Source organism: Dendrobates tinctorius, unplaced genomic scaffold (genome assembly GCF_039654945.1).
Source record: "Dendrobates tinctorius isolate UK_male_01 unplaced genomic scaffold, ASM3965494v1 ptg000046l, whole genome shotgun sequence".
NCBI classification, from domain to species: Eukaryota; Metazoa; Chordata; class Amphibia; order Anura; family Dendrobatidae; genus Dendrobates; species Dendrobates tinctorius.
The window spans coordinates 15829167-15847655 of NW_027361714.1; the positions used below are offsets into that span (position 1 = coordinate 15829167).

The 18489-nt window shown below is 46.4% G+C and overlaps 1 protein-coding gene across 1 annotated transcript in view; it reads left to right on the forward strand.

The window, feature by feature from the left end:
* HEBP2 (heme binding protein 2) overlaps positions 1 to 16936 on the forward strand; it is a 37350-nt gene extending 20414 nt beyond the window's left edge. Inside the window, exons 5-6 of the mRNA XM_073575729.1 lie at positions 632 to 812; positions 16040 to 16936. Of these exons, the coding sequence (XP_073431830.1) occupies positions 632 to 812; positions 16040 to 16217 (359 nt within the window). The 3' untranslated portion in view covers positions 16218 to 16936. The remainder of the gene's footprint in view (positions 1 to 631; positions 813 to 16039) is intronic.
* The last annotated feature ends 1553 nt before the right edge of the window (positions 16937 to 18489 follow it).

The window sequence follows — 18489 nt, forward strand, 5'->3', positions numbered from 1 at the left end:
GGATGTGACCACTGATGCTTGGATGGCACATAGTCTCTAAACAATTCAGTCACATATTCATCATGCATTCCCAGTAGGCAAGAGCCTACCACTGCATACAGTAGTGACTTAATAGCACCCCCATACTGCTACTGAATAAAAATCACTGCATCATAACAAGATTTACCATGATATGACCGCCATGCAGTGGTAGATAACAGTTTTAAATATGAACTCCGTAAACCAGCATGCCACAGATGGGTGTGAGGACATTATTGTGTTCAGTTTGCCTGCATCAGTTCCAAGATCTTCGTAGGCTGCACGTCTAAACTGACTTGCAGTCTATGGAAGTACATTGTTTTTTATGATAACTTATCCAATTGTATCTGCTTCCTAAAGATCTGGGCAGTTTTAACCATGCAACACCCCCTGCCACCCCTCTTGCATACATCCCTGCCTTAAAATTATCTTCTGCCAAATGGAGTCTTGACCTGTAGCAAAAATACAGGTCACCTCAAGATTTTTGGAATATACAGTATGTACTGGATTATTAGTAAAAATTGATTTTAAATTGAAATTGTAGTTGATATTCAGTATGCTAGTTTCTGAAGTTCACATACTATCTTTCATTTGCTCACCATGTTCCTGGCAGAAGTAAAGGTTGAGATGACTGCACCGGTGACCACCTTTATAGAGCCAGGTACAGGACCGGCCTGTGAATCCACAATTACAGTTTCATTTTATATTCCCCCGGAACACCAGGACGACCCACCCAAACCCTCCGAGAACAAAGTATTTGTTACAGAAAGACCTCAAACAACAGTTTATGTGCGGTAAGATTGTGTTAGCCTATACGGTTTTTTACATTTGAAATTTGGATGGGACACAGTAGTCATTTAGCTACAGTATAAGTAATTTCTATTTTCTGTAATTTGAATTCTATTTGGAAAAACACATCCTTATTACATATTCACTGTGTACAAATTCATACTTACTGTGGTGGTGTAAGGTGCCAAAGCGAGGTAGTCATGGGCCAGCTGCTGCTCCCACTCGCTCAGGCTCCCTACACATAAAACATGTCCCAGTCCCGGTTTGCTGCTGTGTGTGGTGTGCATCACACTTACTTGTGGCCCGTAGGCCTTCACTGACTCCAAGCTTCCATGTTCCAGAATCTTCACAGCAGGCAATACAGGGGACACCAAATTATGGTCATTACAATCAGGCATATAGAATAGGGCCCAATGGGTTACAGTCTTTCCCACAGGTACTAGACATAACTTCAGCCTAAATTTTTGGTATGAGGAGAGCATCCCTTTTGCTAACTCCTCTAGCATTAGGAATTCTTCGTCACCACAAGCCGGGCACCTGTATTGCATCACCTCCCGCCTCTGACAGTTTCAGTCCATCTTGCAATGCAGCTCCGCAAGCTTAGTGTGCCAACGAACCCCTACATCCATTTCAAGGTTCCCAGGCCGACAGATGGATTCACATGGAAGGTTTCTATGGCAATCCACTGCCCCGAGTAACAGGCTCACGTTGCCCCTAGCTGCCTATTGCCTATCACCTCTCTGTGTCTTCACCTCACTTCCTCTAACTGGCCTTGACACTTCCAGAACTCGGTACTAACTTTCAGTTCCCCCTCCCAGTAAAGGGCCGGCCTTTTTAGTTATGTCTATCTAGGTTAGATGACAGCCTCAGAGGGTTTTACTTTGACAACATAGGTACATTAGTATAAATACATTTAACCCCTTGAAGTGTCAGGGGGTAGAACATCACCTCCACCATTCCTACAGTGGTATACTACACAGCCAAACAGACAGCTCAAGGGGTCTTAGGAAGCCAATATGTTGTAGGTCAGGTACAGGTGGGGATTCCTACAATAAGTTGGTCATAGTGAAAATTGCAGCTCTAATTACTTACAGTATATTAATCCTTGTGGCCTTTTCAGACTATTCTTGGCTCCACTTGTGGCCAGAGGTTTTGAAGCTAACACAAATTTTGGATTTCACAAATTTTGCCACTTCAATGTTTTTAGATTTTTTAATCAGATGTTTCTATGGTTACTGAAGTGCAATTTTGGCGCCCTGCGGGGCCTGGGGGTACTCGGTACCGGGCCTGTCGACTTCCATGGGGGACGGTGTCACGGCGGCGGCAACACGGTCCGTGGCCCAGAGGCGTCCAGTAATAAAATAGGGGAAAGTTGTGTGGTATTTATGTGGTAAAAATGAAAATAAAGTTATTAGATGGTGAAATACGTGACGCCACCTGTGGTATTCTAGTCAGAGGTGACCTGCGCTGCGGTGTTGCTTCTCTGGGATGGATGTTGGGCGCAGCTATGATGTTGTAGCAGTCCCAGGGCAAAGATGTTAAATAAATAGTAAAAAAAATGGCTGTAAAGTTGTGGTGCAGATAAATGAGAGAAAGACACAGAGAGGTGCAGTTTCTTTACCTTTTACTGGTAAAAGGTTGCAGTCCGGAGTACCACATACAGATGATGGAATGATGGAGGCATTCAGGGAATCCACCTTGCCAGGTTGGGATTTAGGACCTTCCTTTCTGCGCTTTGTGTGTGGGTCTCCGCTGTATATAACTATGCTGCGACCCTCTATTCGTGATGGTTTCACTAACCTGTACAGCTGTCAGCGTGAGCCTATTCCACGGGTACCGTTCTCTTCACCGTCGGCCCCGGGCTCCTTATCCGCTGCCGTGCCCTCAGGTGATCAATGTGCACAGGAATTTACAATCCCCTGTACTTTCAGATTCGGCTATCAGGACTTACAGCTCCTGTCAGCCTAGGACTCTGTTGTCCCTTTTCTCTTTATTAGCGTTTCACTCAGGGGTCTGCTATATGCAGTATTTTAGCTTCCGTAGAGTCTCTCAGTCTCTGCTCTTGTCCTTACCCTCTTCACAGATCAGCTCTGCCTATCGAGCTCCTCTCTGATCAGCTCCCTGTCTTCATCTCACAGGATCTTCCAAGCAGTTAATCCTGAATGCTATCTATGTGTTTTCAACTATGCTAGCTTATATCTGGTAACCAGCTCTTTCAATCTCTGCTCTGAACCAACTCCTGTGTTTCTCCATTCAATGTCAGCAAGCAGTTAATCCTGAATGTTATCTATGTGCAGAGGCGTATCTAGGCTTCCTGGCACCCGGGGCAAGAATTTGGTTCGGCGCCCCCCCCCCCCCCAAGTGCATATGCGACTTGCACACTTGGCCATGTACCCACGAGCTGCTCTTCCTAATGCTCTCAAAGTTCAGTAAAAAACTGAAAGCAGGAAGAGAAGCTCGTTGTCAAGTATGAAAATCGCATGAGTGAAGTGTCCATGTGATGACTGCTGGAACCTGCAGAGCTGAATCCTGACATTGCAGCTTCTGAATTCTCACAACGAATGCACTGCACACTTTTAGGATTCTCCCTTGCCGATGTACAGTCATGTCAGCACAAGTATGTGATTTGTATACTTCTGGCCACATTCCGACTAGACGTGCCCGTCCTCGCTCCGTTCATTTTCATTGAGTGAGGCCACACATGTCTAGTCAGCATGTGACAGCATGTATGTAAATTACCGGCATGAGAGAATCCTGACAGCGTTCAGTGAGCACTGTGAGAATTCAGAAGTCTGCAGTCACATAGAATGACTGCAGACTCAGCACAAACCTGGACAAACCCTTTAATGTTCCTAACAAATAAAAACATGAGAATAAGTCAGTAGCACAAATAACATTTACATCCAAGTACCTTATAGATGACGTCGTCTCTGGAGTCGTTCTACTTTTCTTCTTCTTGTCCAAACCCCATGATGAGTTTTCTCATCCACAGCGGCCTCTGCAGACTTCCATCTTCTCCGGTCTTCTGCAGCAAATCTCCACACAATGCCCTTAAAGATAGAAGTGTCATTATAATGCTCCTGAATAAAAATGTCTGCAATATACTGTCGCCTCACACTATTCCCCTCCCTCCTCATACTGTCTCCTCTAACATCCCTCTGTCCACCATACTGTCTCCTCATATATGTACCTCGTCACTCTCTATACTGTCTGCTCACACATACCCCTGACTCCTTATACTGTGTCCACATACATTAACCCGTTCGCTCCCCATACTGTCTGCACCCAACCCCCATACTGTTTCGTCATACATACTCTGTGTCCTCAAATCTCCCCACACACATTAAATCCCCCCATCCCCACTCCAAATCCCTCACACACATTAAATAACTCCCATCCCCACTCCAAATCCCTCACACACATTAAATAACCCCCATCCACACTCCAAATCCCTCACACACATTAAGTAACCCCCAATCCACACTCCAAATCCCTCACACACATTAAGTAACCCCCAATCCAAATCCCTCACACACATTAAATAACCCCCCATCCCCACTCCCAAATCCCCCACACACATTATGTACCCCACACTCCAAATCCCCCCCACACATTAACCCCCTTCCCCACTCCCAAATCCCCCACGCATTAAATAACCACCATCCCCACTCCCAAATCCCCCCCACACATTATGTACCCCCCACTCCAAATCCCCCACATATTAACCCCATCCCTACAAATTAACCCCCCCAAACAATAACCCCCATCCCCACTCATTAATTCCATCCCCACTCATTAACCCCCATCCATACTCCCAAATGCCCCAAAACATTATGTACCCCCCACTCCAAATCCCCCACACATTAACCCCCATCCCCACTCATTAACCCCCCACTCAATAACCCCCATCCCCACTCATTAACCCACCACACATTAACCCCCCACACATTAACCCCCATCCCCACTCATTAACTCCCCACACAGTAACCCCCATCCCCACTCTTTAACCCCCCACACAGTAACCCCATCCCCACTCATTAACCCCCCACTCAATAACCCCCATCCCCACTCTTTAACCCCCCCACACAGTAACCCCATCCCCACTCATTAACCCCCCAGTCAATAACCCCCATCCCCACTCATTAACCCCCCACACATTAAGCCCCATCCCCACTCATTAACCCCCCACACATTAACCCCCATCCCCACTCATTAACCCCCCACACATTAACCCCCATCCCCACTCATTAACCCCCCACACATTAACCCCCATCCCCACGTATTAACCCCACTACACATTAACCCCATCCCCACTCTTTAACCCCCCCACACATTAATCTCCACATTAACCTCATCTCCACTCATTAACCCCACTACACATTAACCCCATCGCCACACATTAACACCCCCCCATCTTCGGTGGTTTCTTCAGCTCCATATTGGAGCACACTTACCACCAGCGCTGAGCGTTCACTCTGGGCGCCGGGGAGTGACGTCAGCAGCGTGATCACATGACATGTCATGCTGCTGACGTCGCTCTGGCCCGGCGGTCAGAGCTGCAATTGTACTGGCGTCTATACAGACGCCAGTACAATTGTTCCCTGGGAGCCGGCACGCGCACCTTCTCTGCACCGGCTGTCAGCTTGACAGCTGACACAGAGAACCGCCGACTCTCAGGCCAGGGGGGCCGGCAGAACGCAGCCGCCAGGGAGGACACTGCGGACCGCTGCATTAGGCGGCCCGGACTGCGCCCCCTGCCGGCTGCGCCCGGGGCAACTGCCCCGGCTGCCCCCCCCTAGATACGCCCCTGTCTATGTGTTTTCAACTATGCAAGCTTATATCTGGTAACCAGCTCTTTCAATCTCTGCTCTGAACCAACTCCTGTGTTTCTCCATTCAATGTCAGCAAGCAATTAAGGCTGCTTTCACACATCCGGCTTTTTGAATCTGGCACGATGCGGCGAAAAGTGTGAAAACCGGATCCGGAATTGGATCCGGTTTTGGCACATAGAATTTAATGATCGCCGCATCGTGCCGGATGGACATGCGGCGCCTCCGTTTTTAGCCGGAAGCGTAAAATCTACGCCGTCCAGCGTCAGCAAAAAACGTTGCCTGCAACGTTTTTTTCGCAGCGCCGAAACGGCTTTTTCAATAGCGCATGCGCGGACACTGTGAGGTTTAACCCACAAGTGCCCGGCGAGTGCGCATGTATCTCTCCCCCCCCCTGCATACCGCTGCCTCTCTCGTCCCCGGTGCGGCTCCTTTAAATGCTTTCCAACCGGATCAGGCGCCGCATCTGCATCCGGTGTCACCGCTGCCGGTCTGATCTGGCGGTACAGCTTTTCGCCGCACTCCGCCGCACCCCTGACACCGGATGTGTGAAAACAGCCTTATCCTGAATGCTATCTATGTGTTTTCAACTATGCAAGCTTATATCTGGTAACCAGCTATTTCAATCTCTGCTCTGAACCAACTCCTGTGTTTCTCCATTCAATGTCAGCAAGTAGTTAATCCTGAATGCTATCTATGTGTTTTCAACTATGCAAGCTTATATCTGGTATATAGTTATTTCAACTTACTCTGCTTGTCCCCTTATGTTGTGAGGTCAAGAAACTTTTCAAAGTGCTTGACTTAGGAAAGTCTGACTGACGGCTTCACTGTAATGAGCCCTCCCAAAACCCACACTTACCCCTTCTTAACTTAAATAAGACACGACTGCGTGACATTGGATGTAAAAGGCCACAGCAGCCCCGTTTATTAACACCAAACAAGCAATAACATTTTATCCATAAATGTAGAAATATTCCATAAACATAACCACCAGCAAAAGGAGGGGGGGTAAATGAAGAGTCCATTGTACATGATTGCAACACCAGCTCCACCACGTGCCCTCAGCCGCACCACACCGGCTCGAGGACACCCAGCCGAGTGTTGCAAAACCCATTGTACATGATTGCAACACCAGCTCCACCACGTGCCCTCAGCCGCACCACACCGGCTCGAGGACACCCAGCCGAGTGTTGCCCAACCAATGTCCTACTGGGACCCAGCCCAGCAGGGACCCACGTTAACATGCCCCGCTGTGACCGAGCACAGCAGGGTCCCACGTTAACATGTCCCGCTGTGACCCAGCACAGCTGGGACCCACCTTAACCAAGTATACCATTGCACCACCAGGGGTAACCCGCTCCTGCACTGGGTTCACCCCCCCGCTCTTTGTGCAATCCACCGACTTCAAATACCCCCTCCTTTCCGCCGACTGCTGCGACAACGTCAAACCTCTTCTTCTCTTCACCATGTCGATCTCCAGAAGATCCTAAAATTAGGGCGGGAGGGCGGGACGATTCCGGACGTCTGCAAGGTAAGGAATGACCATCCCCCCACAGTTCTGCCCTATATATCCATCCCACTACTGACCACTCCCTGCCAACTCACATTGCACCATAAGCCCCATAGCTCCAACCCACACCTTCCCCACAAACACAAAAGCACTACACCTTACCTTTCACTAACCCTCAGGCCTAGCATCCCTCCTTAGTCATGTGCGCCCTCCCTGTAGCCCCTTTGGGGCAGGCGTCCGGGCTTGCCTTTATGATCCATGTAGTGCTGGACATCTGTTTATCTGACCACAACATTTTATTGGGTACTGCTGTCTCAATTTAGTTTGATTGATTAACGAGAAGAGAGAGAGCAAAAAAAAAAAAAATCTTAGCCTTAGGGTACCGTTACACCTAGCGATGCACCAGCGATCCCGACTAGCGATATGACACGGTCAGGATCGCTGGTGCATCGCTAGGTGGTCGCTAGTGAGCTGCCACACAGGCAGATCTCACCAGCGACATCGCTGGGGACAGGGGTCGCTACTTACCTGTCAGACGCGGCGATCCTGCGTCCTCCCGCCTGGCTCCACGCGTCGATCGTCGGCGCCACAGGAAGCCCAGCAGGAAGTGGCCGACGAGGAATGGTCCAGGAGCTTCTCGCGTGATCAGCGATAACCAGCGGGGGAGCCGGTCGGAGGTAAGTATCACATGCAGCGATATCGCTAGCAATATCGCTGCAAAGTCACAAAATCGGTGTCTTTACAGCGATATTGCTAGCGATATCGCAGTGTGTAACGGGGGTTTTAACCTCCTATATATTCAGACATAGCTAGGGGGAGCATTTATGCAGGGGGCATTTATGCACACTTTATCGAAGTACAGTTTACCAAAGTACTGGCAGTTATAACATGGATGTTAGACAGGACAGGAGACCGGTAAGACATTTATATACATCTACTCCCTGTACATTTGGATTACAACAAATATATACCATATGCATTTGTGTAATTTATATCCTGGCCGCTGTATTCACACACATCCACCGCCTTGGCATTAACTCTCTACACTCCATCCATATTGGCCCCTCACGCCTTTCCTCTCCTATGTATAACACTCACGCTCTTTTCACATTGTTAAATTGCACAGATCCAGTCAGTCCTACCATTCAACATAAGAGACGCTCTCACAAATCACTTAACCATCTGCTCACTCTTTCTATCCTCCTTCTCCTAGTCGCAGGAGACATTGCTCCCAACCCAGGTCCCCCATGTTATAGAAAGTCAAACCCCCCAACTGCTACACTCATAAACCCCTCTAATCTTATTAATATTCCCTGCATGCCATCTGTCTCTCTTAATTGTGCACTTTGGAATTCTCGCTCAGTGTGTAACAAACTCTCCTTCATTCATGACTTTTTCCTTTCTAATTCTCTTAACCTCCTGGCTCTTACTGAAACCTGGATCCAGTAGTCAGACACTACCGCTGCTGCTCTTTCATACAGGGGACTACACTTCTCTCATACCCCAAGATCAGACAATAGAGCAGGTGGAGGCGTTGGTCTGCTCCTATCACCAAAATGTACCTTTCAGGTTATCCCTCAACTACCCTCACTAGTCTTCCCTTCTTTTGAGGTCCATGCCGTCAGACTCTACACCCCCTTCTCCATGCGAGTGGCAGTGGTGTATCGTCCTCCCGGTCCCTCCCATCAGTTCCTGGATCATTTTGCCACTTGGCTTCCACATTTTCTCTCCTGTGACAAACCCTACCCTCATCATGGGAGATTTCAACATCCCCATTGCTCTTCCCCTCTCACCATCTGCTACTCACCTTTTCTCTCTAACCTCCTCATTTGTCCTTTCGCAGCTTACTAATTCTCCAACGCATGAAGACGGAAACTCCCTCGACTTGGTCTTCTCTCGGCTTTGTGCAGTGAATGATTTTGCAAACTCCCCTCTCCCGCTCTCTGACCACAATCTTCTTTCATTCTCTATCAAGAACTGCCAGGCTGCTCAGGTCACCCCCACTGTCCATACTTATAGAAACATACAGGCCATTAACACCCAGAAACTTTTGAAGAACTTGCAGTCTTCATTGGCCCCTGTCTCCTCCCTCTCATGTCCTGATTCTGCATTGAAGCATTACAATGAAACACTTCAAAGTGCCCTGGATGAATTTGCACCCCCTATAAATAGAACACCACAACGCAGACGGCGACAACCCTGGCAATACAGTGCAAACACGTTTCCTGCAGCGGTGCTCCAGGTGCGCCGAACGTCTGTGGAGAAAATCCAATCTACACGAAGATTTCATCCATTTTAAGTTTATGCTTGGCTTTTATCCTAAGTCATGTAACTAGGCTCGTTAAAAGGTCAACATTGACTTTTAGGATTGCTACCTCCAATAGGTGGCACTAGAGTTCTAGTCCTCTTCCTCTCTGAAGAGACAATTTGTATAATTAGCATGTTTCCCAGAGGAGCATTGCGGCTTTAAGTCTCCTCACCTCGACATGCTTAGCATGTCATTCTCCGCAAGGAGAAATTATACTTCCAAGTTTATGCTTAGAACATACAACACTGCCCTTCACCTCTCCAAACAAGCCTATTTCAACACCCTCATCACCTCACTGTCCAATAACCCGAAACGTCTCTTTGACACTTTTCATTCTCTACTCAACCCAAGAGTACAGGCCCCAACCACGGAGCTCCGAGCTGACGATCTGGCCACTTACTTCAAGGAAAAAATTGACCAGATTCGACAGGAAATTATCTCCCAATCATCTCATACCATGCACTGTCCTCCCTCCCCCACTGCATCTAGCTCACTCTCTGATTTTGAACCAGTCACAGAAGAAGAAGTAATCAGGCTCCTTGCATCTTCTCGCCCAACCACTTGCACCAGTGACCCATTTCCGTCACATCTCCTCCAGTCCCTTTCCCCTGCTGTCACCCCTCACCTAACTAAAATATTTAACCTTTCTCTCTCTTCTGGTATCTTTCCCTCCTCATTTAAGCATGCCATCATACATCCACTACTTAAAAAACCATCCCTCGACCAAAACTGAGCCGCTAACTATAGACCTGTCTCTAATCTTCCCTTCATCTCTAAACTCCTGGAACGCCTGGTCCACTCCCGTCTTATCCGCTATCTCTTTGATAACTCTCTTCTTGACGCTCTCCAATCCGGTTTCCGCTCTCTACACTCTACTGAAACTGCCCTCACTAAAGTCTCTAATGATCTACTAACAGCTAAATCAAATGGTCATTACTCCATGCTAATTCTCTTGGATCTCTATGCAACATTCGACACTGTGGATCATCAGCTCCTCCTCACTATGCTCCGTTCCATTGGCCTCAAGGACACCGTTCTCTCATGGTTCTCCTCCTATCTCTCTGACGGCTCCTTTACTGTATCTTTTGCCGGTTCCTCCTCCTCTCACCTTCCCCTTACTGTTGGGGTTCCTCAAGGATCGGTTCTAGGCCCCCCCCCTCTTCTCCTTGTACACTGCCCCTATTGGTCAAACAATCAGTAGATTTGGTTTCCAGTACCATCTCTATGCTGATGACACCCATTTTTATGCTTCTTCTCCTGACATCACGCCAGCCTTTCTAGAAAACACCGGCGATTGTCTAAACGCTGTGTCTAACGTCATGTCCTCACTATATCTGAAACTGAACCTGTCAAAGACTGAGCTCCTGGTGTTTCCTCCCTCTACTAATGTACCTATACCCAACATTGTCATTTCTGTGTGTGGCTCCACTATTACTCCCCAGCAACAGGCCCGCTGTCTTAAGGGCCATACTTGATTCCGAGCTTTCCTTTGCCCCCCACATTCGATCACTGGCTCGCTCTTGTCATCTGCACCTCAAAAACATTTCTAGAATTCGACCTTTTCTTACTTTTGACTCTGCAAAAACTCTTACTGTTTCTCTTATTCATTCTCGTCTCGACTATTGTAACTCTCTTCTAATCGGTCTCCCTCTTACCAAACTCTCCCCTCTCCAATCTGTCTTGAATGCTGCAGCCAGGATCATATTCCTCACCAATCGTTACACCGATGCCTCTACCTTGTGCCAGTCATTACACTGGCTACCCATCCACTCTAGAATTCAGTATAAACTTATTACCCTCACCCACAAAGCCCTCCATGGCTCAGCACCACCCTACATCTCCTCCCTTGTTTCAGTATACCACCCTACCCGCGCCCTCCGTTCTGCTGATGACCTGAGGTTAGCATCCTCAATAGTCAGAACCTCCCACTCCCGTCTCCAAGACTTTACACGTGCTGCGCCAATTCTTTGGAATGCACTTCCCAGGTCAATACGATTAGTCCCCAATCCCCACAATTTTAAGCGTGCCCTAAAAATGCATTTATTCAGACTGGCCTATTACCTCAACACATTAACCTAATCTATCCCTGTGTGGCACAGCCAAAAGTCTTACCATAACCAGATTCCCCACATCATGTTCCCACATGCTTTATGCATCCATTAGCCCTCTGTGTTTGTACTGTTACACACTTAACATTATGGCTGGTCCATACAATCAGGGCAACTGTTACCACCCACCTTTCGTGTCTACCTATTTCCTCATAGACTGTAAGCTTGCGAGCAGGGCCCTCTTTCCTCTTGGTATTTGTTATAATCTATGTGATTATTGTTATGCTGTAATGTCTATTGTCTGTACAAATCCCCTCTGAAATGTAAAGTGCTGCGGAATATGTCGGCGCTATAGAAATAAAATTTATTATTTATTATTATCTTCCAGAAAGAACTCTTTACCTCCCATCCTCACGTTTAACTGTCATTATTTCTCCTCACAGCTGCTTCGTTTCCATGACAACTCCCTCAGCTGACTTCTAGCTGACTCACCAACCCCCCTCTGCTGGCCAGAATTTAAAAGGCATCTCCCTTTTCAGACTTGCAGCAGGAAATTGTGATTAAATCTATGCTGCCTGGCATGGGGGTCCCCTTTCTGCCTCAAACATGACTTTACCCATTAGAGGGAGGTAATGTCACTGTGACAACCGGACTCTGGGGCGTCACATCCCCCCCCAGTTATGTTCAGTACTCCTGGACTGAGGAAAATATAACAAGAATTGTTAACAACAACAATTAATGCAAATCTACAAGGTCTTAAAAATTGTAAAAATTATCAAAAACCAGACAAGAAAAAAAAACCAATAGCACAGCTATTGCTGCGACCAGTCCTTACGCTGCTGTCCAGGAATTGTCTTTGTGCTTGTACCTGGAGTTTGGTTGGTGGGAACCGCCTTAGCCCACTCTGTGTGTCGTCCCTGGGCGTGGCTACAGGGCACTCTGTAGATGTGCCTGTTTTTCGGCCACGCCAGTGGCTTATTTCAAAGGCCGTTTTGGAGTAACTATTTACAAATGCAGTTCTGACCACACATAATCCTGTTGCTCAATTGTCCTTTAACTGGTCATTGCGAATACTTTAAAAAATGTTCTTACAGTAAGTCTCTGTAGGCTCTCATGCTTAACGGTTACTACTATACATTCTTATTCCTTTATTTACATTACGTAATCTCTGTAACGGGCAGGGATCTGACCTCTAGTACTACGAGTGGATCTACGCAGTATAGGTATTTCTGATGACCTGACCTGTTCTCTCATGTCTACTGTTGGTGCATTAGACACTACGCTATAAGTAGACTTGTGTAAGATAGGTATTCTAGACTGCCTTCTCTCTACTCCTAGACTCACCATGAGATTGTCAGATTCGCTGTTAGCAGGGGACAGATTTCCGCATTCCTCTGCAGATGTGGTATCTGTTACTGGAGCCATTTCATTTAGAGTCTCTTCTTCATCTGGTGCAGTAGGCTGATGAAAGGTTAGGACTGGTACTACTGTTGCCTGATTTACTTGTGTCCATGTCCGAGGAAAGTCTCCAAGTATAGTTTGAATCTTTTCTTCCACCTCTACTATGGGTTGCGGAGTGTCTTGGACTTCTTTCTTGTCCTTCAATTGATCAGGGCACATCTTTAGAAGATCTCTTGAGACTGCTTCGAAGGTTTCTCCTCCATCTTTGCTGATGATACATACTTTGGTGTTATTAAAGTCTGAAGGTATCACGGTGTATGGCTCTGCTAACCACTGGTCATCTAGTTTGTGAACACGTCTCTTTCTTTTAAGTACTTGTTGTCCTGGTGTCAAGGGAACTGCAGGGGCGTGTTGGTTGTAATTCCTTTCCTGCCTCTGTCTTGCTTGGGACAAACTTTTCTCCACACATTCTTGCACTTTGCGGTATTGTTGCTGCAGCTCAGTATCCCAGTCTTGCATCTGGTGATGTTGTCTCAGGTGTTAAGACTCCCATGTCCAAATCAATGGGTAACTTGCCAGGTTTTGCTCTCATCAAGTAGGCTGGAGTGCAATTTGTAGAGTTTACCGGTATATGATTATACAGATCTACCAGATCTGGCAACTTCTCTGGCCACTGGTTTCGTTCTTCCAGAGGTAAGGTCTTCAATAAGTCATTTACCACCTGGTTCGTCTTCTCACACATGCCATTTGTCTGTGGCTGGTACGACGTCGTTCTGATTTTCTTGCAACCGTACATGTTGCAGAACTCCTGGAACACTTCTGCCTCAAAGGCTGGACCTTGGTCGGTGAGCACTTGTTCAGGGTAACAAAAGTGTCTTTCAGTCTGGCTAAGATTTGTTTGACAGTTCCTTTATCAGGGTCCGGCCAGGACTTTAGTTCCCTCTGAGCCGCACCAGTTAACTGGCCAATGAGGATACTGACTTTTTGGCTTTCTGACAGGGGGTACACTTGGAACAAACTACATAGTCTTTCTTTAAAATTGCTCAGAGTGTGCGACTCCCCTGAGTACTGTGGTAACCAGGCCGCTCCTGGTATATATGGCATTGATAGCGGCATTATTGAGGCTGCGGCTGCGACCGCCGCTGAATCTTCACCCGCGTTGGGCATTTTCTTCCTGTTTTTCACTCACAATAGAGCGCAGCTCCAGCTTCACTGGCACGCCCCTCTCTGCTCGCACGCACCGTGTGACGCAGTTTTGGCGGTTATTTGAAAGCGCATTAAAGTCTTTAGCACACAATTTAATAAAGTCTATGGCACACAGTACCCAGCTTTGCCAGGCTACTTTACCCAGCTTTGCTAGGCTCGCTAAATCCTGTTTGTGACGCCAGTTGGAGCGCCCCGCGGGGCCTGGGGGTACTCGGTACCGGGCCCGTCAACTTCCATGGAGGACGGTGTCACGGCGGCGGTGATCCGGTCCGTGGCCCAGAGGCGTCCAGTAATAAAATAGGGGAAAGTTGTGTGGTATTTATGTGGTAAAAATGAAAATAAAGTTATTAAATGGTGAAATACGTGACGCCACCTGTGGTGTTCTAGTCAGAGGTGACCAGCGCTGCGGTGTTGCTTCTCTGGGATGGATGTTGGGTGCAGCTATGATGTTGTAGCCCTCCACAGGAAGGGCTGTAGTCCCTGGGCAAAGATGTTAAATAAATAGTAAAAAAATGGCTGTAAACGTTGGGGTGCAGATAAATGAGAGAAAGACACAGAGAGGTGCAGTTTCTTTACCTTTTACTGGTAATAGGTTGCAGTCCGGAGTACCACATACAGGTGATGGAATGAGTCCGGCTCGCCTGGAGGCATTCAGGGAATCCACCTTGCCAGGTGGGGATTTAGGACCTTCCTTTCTGCGCTTTGTGTGTGGGTCTCCGCTGTATATAACTATGATGCGACCCTCTATTCGTGATGGTTTCACTAACCTGTACAGCTGTCAGTGTGAGCCTATTCCACGGGTACCGTTCTCTTCACCGTCGGCCCCGGGCTCCTTATCCGCTGCCGTGCCCTCAGGTGATCAATGGGCACAGGAATTTACAATTCCCTGTACGTTCAGATTCGGCTATCAGGATTTACAGCTCCTTTCAGCCTAGGACTCTGATGTCCCTTTTCTCTTTATTAGCGTTTCACTCAGGGGTCTGCTATATGCAGTATTTTAGCTTCCTTAGAGTCTCTCAGTCTCTGCTCTTGTCCTTACCCTCTTCACAGATCAGCTCTGCCTATCGAGCTCCTCTCTGATCAGCTTCCTGTCTTCATCTCACAGGATCTTCCAGAAAGATCTCTTTACCTCAAGTCCTCACGTTTAACTGTCATTATTTCTCCACACAGCTCACAGCTGCTTCGTTTCTATGACAACTCCCTCAGCTGACTTCTAGCTGACTCACCAACCCCCTCTGCTGGCCAGACTTTATAAGGCATCTCCCTTTTCTGACTTGCAGCAGGAAATTGTGATTAAATCTATGCTGCCTGGCATGGGGGTCCCCTTTCTGCCTCCAAGCATGACTTTAGCCATTAGAGGGAGGTAATGTCACTGTGACAACCGGACTCTGGGGTGTCACACAATTATAAACATTTAATAAGTTTTTAATATTTTTTTTGCATAAAGTTTATGCAAAAACTCAACATTTACCCTTATTGTTCAAGACTTCTTCTGCAATTCGCCCTGGATCAGCTGGATATCACCTTCTTGGCCAAATTCTCACTAATTAAGATTAGTGGGGAGTTTCCTGAGTTGGACCCAACATTTAAATGTATTTCCATCTCTTTATATTACTATGTGATATTAGTGATTTATATAAACATTCTACTAGTTCTAGAAGGTGCTTTTATTTCTGTGCACATCTCAAAAGAGGAAGACGTTAATGTCATTTTCTATAAAAGAGGATCTGTAGCAGCTAGAACAATTCAAACATCTACTGAATAAATATTAATTGACATAAAGTTTCCCATGAAAGTGAATCCAGGCTGGCACATAAAGTAAAACGGAAATTAGCATTAATAGTTGGTAAATCGCTATTTCTTCTCTGCTTAGGATGTTATTCATTGTATTAAACACAATAATTTTCTCTTTTTTTTGTTTTTTTTAAAGATCTTTTGGAGGATTTGCTAATGGCATGAAGAACCAAGAACAAATCTTGCAGCTATCAGAATGCCTAAAACGAGATGGAAAGCTGTTTGATGAGAGCATCTACTACACGGCCGGATATGACAGTCCGTTTAAGCTACTCAATCGGCACAACGAGGTGTGGTTGATAGCAAAAGAATGATGGACGATTCTATAACGTGCATAGTACATCTAAAATAGACTTACATTTGTATATATTTTAAGGAATCAGTTTTTAAAGGGAATCTTTCCACAGGATTTCACCCCCAAAGCTATTTATATGCCCATGTAGCTCTTTCACAGACAAGTCCAGCAATACATTTACATTATTGAAAAATCAGTGTTTGAATTGATACGCAAATGAGCTAAAGGACTATGGTAGATCTGAAGCCTCTGTCACTCCATCTCTGTTCACTGCCCAACTCAGCTTTCTCATCCCTAACTGCCCGTTTCTATGCTGTGTGATTTCAGGCAAATTAGCTATCAGTCATGCAGGAGGTGGCTGCTCTGGGCTGAGAGAAGAGCTGGAGTGACAGAGGCTTTAGATTTACAGTCTCATTTGGATATCAATAGAAATGCTAATTTCTCAGTAACAGAGGAATGGACTGGCCATGTAAAGATATTTCTGGACTTGTCTTAGAAAGAGTTGCATACGCATTTAAATAGTTTGGGGGTGAAACTCCCTCTTATGTTTTTGTGCCTTAATGTTTATGGCTGTTACATTTTTAATTCAATTGCTTTAGAAAGGTCCAATAAGGGATAGCAGAAATATGAACTAATGATGGTTAAATGAGTATGTTGCAAGTTGTAATTTCTAAACTGCAGAGATAATATTGGTGCTATATGTGGTACTAATTAAAGGTCACAACCAATAAAAGGACACACTGGGAAATAGTAGACCTCCAATCATTTATGCACTTATAAATGCAATAATTTATGCAAAAAGAAACATGACACAATGTATTTATTTAATTGCCTTGTAATGTTTTCATTTCCTGTTCTGTCCAGATGTCACCGTATCCCAGAATTCCAAGCGGAGGAAGTTCACCGACCGCAATATTGGGACACCCAAGTGATGGGTGTCTCAATATGGAAACTGCTGCTTGTACCAACCTATTGCGCGGTACCACCAGCGGAACACCGTCGCACCACACACACACACACACTCTATGCGCCGTATGCACCACACACACACACACACACACTCACACATTCACACTCTCACAGACACACTCTCACACTCACACAGTCGCACTCACACACTCAGGGTCGTACTCACACTCACTCACACAGTCACACACTCACACTCACTCGCACTGCACCTGCGCGAATTCCGCACAGGCGTTGTGAATCATTCAGCTGGTCCCGACAGCAGATGCGCGACGTGTCTACAGGCAGAGGAAGCCGGTCACATTAAAGGGGTTTTCCCATCAACGAAAGTTCATTTTAAAAATTGTCTGTGTCTGACCGTGTACGGAGCATACCACATCTCCTGAGCAGGGGAGGAAGCAAAAGACAATACTCACATTACAGCAGGGGATCACAGAGGATTCATTTTATGAGGTACAATATTTCACTGACTGTTTTTAAATAATATTTTACCTCACAAAATGTATCCTCTGCGATCTCCTGCTGTAATGTCAGTATTATGTTTTGCTTCCTCCCCTGCCCAGGAGCTGTGATATGTTCTGTACATGGTCAGACACAGGGGTGAGAGAGACAGAGCACGGGGAGACAGCTCAAACAGAACATCACATGAGGGGAGAACATAGCACAGGAAGGAGAGAGACAGCAGACAAGGGGGACAGCACATGGGGTAGACAGGTCAAATAAAAGAGCACAGATGGGAGAAGTCAGCACATGGTGAAAGAGAGAGTGGATAGGTGGGTGAGCACATGGGGGGAGAGATTCTCAACGCTGCAAAGCCTGCCCCCATCGTGACATTACCGCCCTACCAATGCGATAGCATCGGGCCTCCATCTAGTATAATAATACTGTTGACAGGATTTTTTATTTATCAATGCCACATCTCCGGATGAAGGCTCTGCCAAAACGTGCGCTGGATCTAGAGCCCTCCTGGTTGGGTATACAGCAATAATGGGTTAGTTACATTGATTATCCCATGTAGCCTTTGAGATATTGTTCTCACATTTCTCATATTTTCTTGCACCTTCACTAGCTACATACAGTTGTGGCCAAAATTATTGACACCCCTGCAATTTTGTCAGATAATACTCAGTTTCTTCCTGAAAATGATTGCAATCACAAATTCTTTGGTATTATTAGCTTCATTTAATTTGTCTTAAATGAAAAACACAAAAGAGAATGAAGCAAAAAGCAAAACATTGATCATTTCACACAAAACTCCAAAAATTGGCCACACAAAAGTATTGGCACCCTCAGACTAATACTTGGTTGCACAACCTTTAGCCAAA